We start from the raw sequence: 683 nt of genomic DNA on the forward strand, positions 1-683 counted from the left end.
CTTTTTCCACCTTTCTTCTTTATTGGAGGGCATCTTCTCAGTCTCCAGGTTGTTTTCACCCATGAACAACTCAAGTTTCCTCACGATTTCCAGGTTGGTTTTGATCGGGAAATCCATACCACAAAGATTGATCAAGTACTTCCAGTTTGCACTCATCTTGTAGAGGTCCTTCATGCAGTTGAGGTCAGCCTGAACCCGACTCCATGAAGCATAAACCACACTCTCCAACTGGCTGGCCACAAAGACATTATTGAAACAGGATGCAATGCCCGTCACCGCAGCTAAAAAAGACTCTTCTGATTTTCTGTCCACATGAATGCAGTAGAAATTCTGAGGCATATAGATGGCCCTCAGGAGCCTGTCAAGCATTTCAATTTTGTGATGAACCACTATAGAATATGCGATTGGGAAATCCGCCTCTTCTTCACTAAGGGGCTCTACAATATATTTGCGCATCTTGATGAAAGAGGTCCAGTCACTGGTCATGTTTATGTAGTCATATGGTGTCCACCGAGGGCGTTTTCTGAATTTCACTGTTAGCAGCTCAAGCTTCACTTTCTGGATTTCATCTTTATCACCCTGTAAAACTTTGGTGCAATTAATGTTGCTATTAGGATTCTCTTCAAAAAGCTCCAAGTGTCTAACACTAACAAATTCAGGCTTTAGATGAATTCTTAAAACAC

At 42.0% G+C, this 683-nt stretch overlaps 1 protein-coding gene across 1 annotated transcript; it reads right to left on the minus strand.

Annotated features, from left to right (window-relative positions):
- Positions 1-3: 3 nt before the first annotated feature.
- On the minus strand, positions 4-675 carry LOC103728229 (beta-1,3-galactosyl-O-glycosyl-glycoprotein beta-1,6-N-acetylglucosaminyltransferase-like; the record flags this gene model as incomplete). The annotated part of the gene is made up of 1 exon (XM_008826321.1): positions 4-675. A coding segment is annotated over exon 1 (483 nt), but the record flags the coding sequence as incomplete, so codon positions are not given.
- Between the last annotated feature and the right edge of the window lie 8 nt (positions 676-683).

Source organism: Nannospalax galili, unplaced genomic scaffold (genome assembly GCF_000622305.1).
Source record: "Nannospalax galili isolate Female #2095 unplaced genomic scaffold, S.galili_v1.0 C47970852, whole genome shotgun sequence".
Taxonomy (NCBI): domain Eukaryota; kingdom Metazoa; phylum Chordata; class Mammalia; order Rodentia; family Spalacidae; genus Nannospalax; species Nannospalax galili.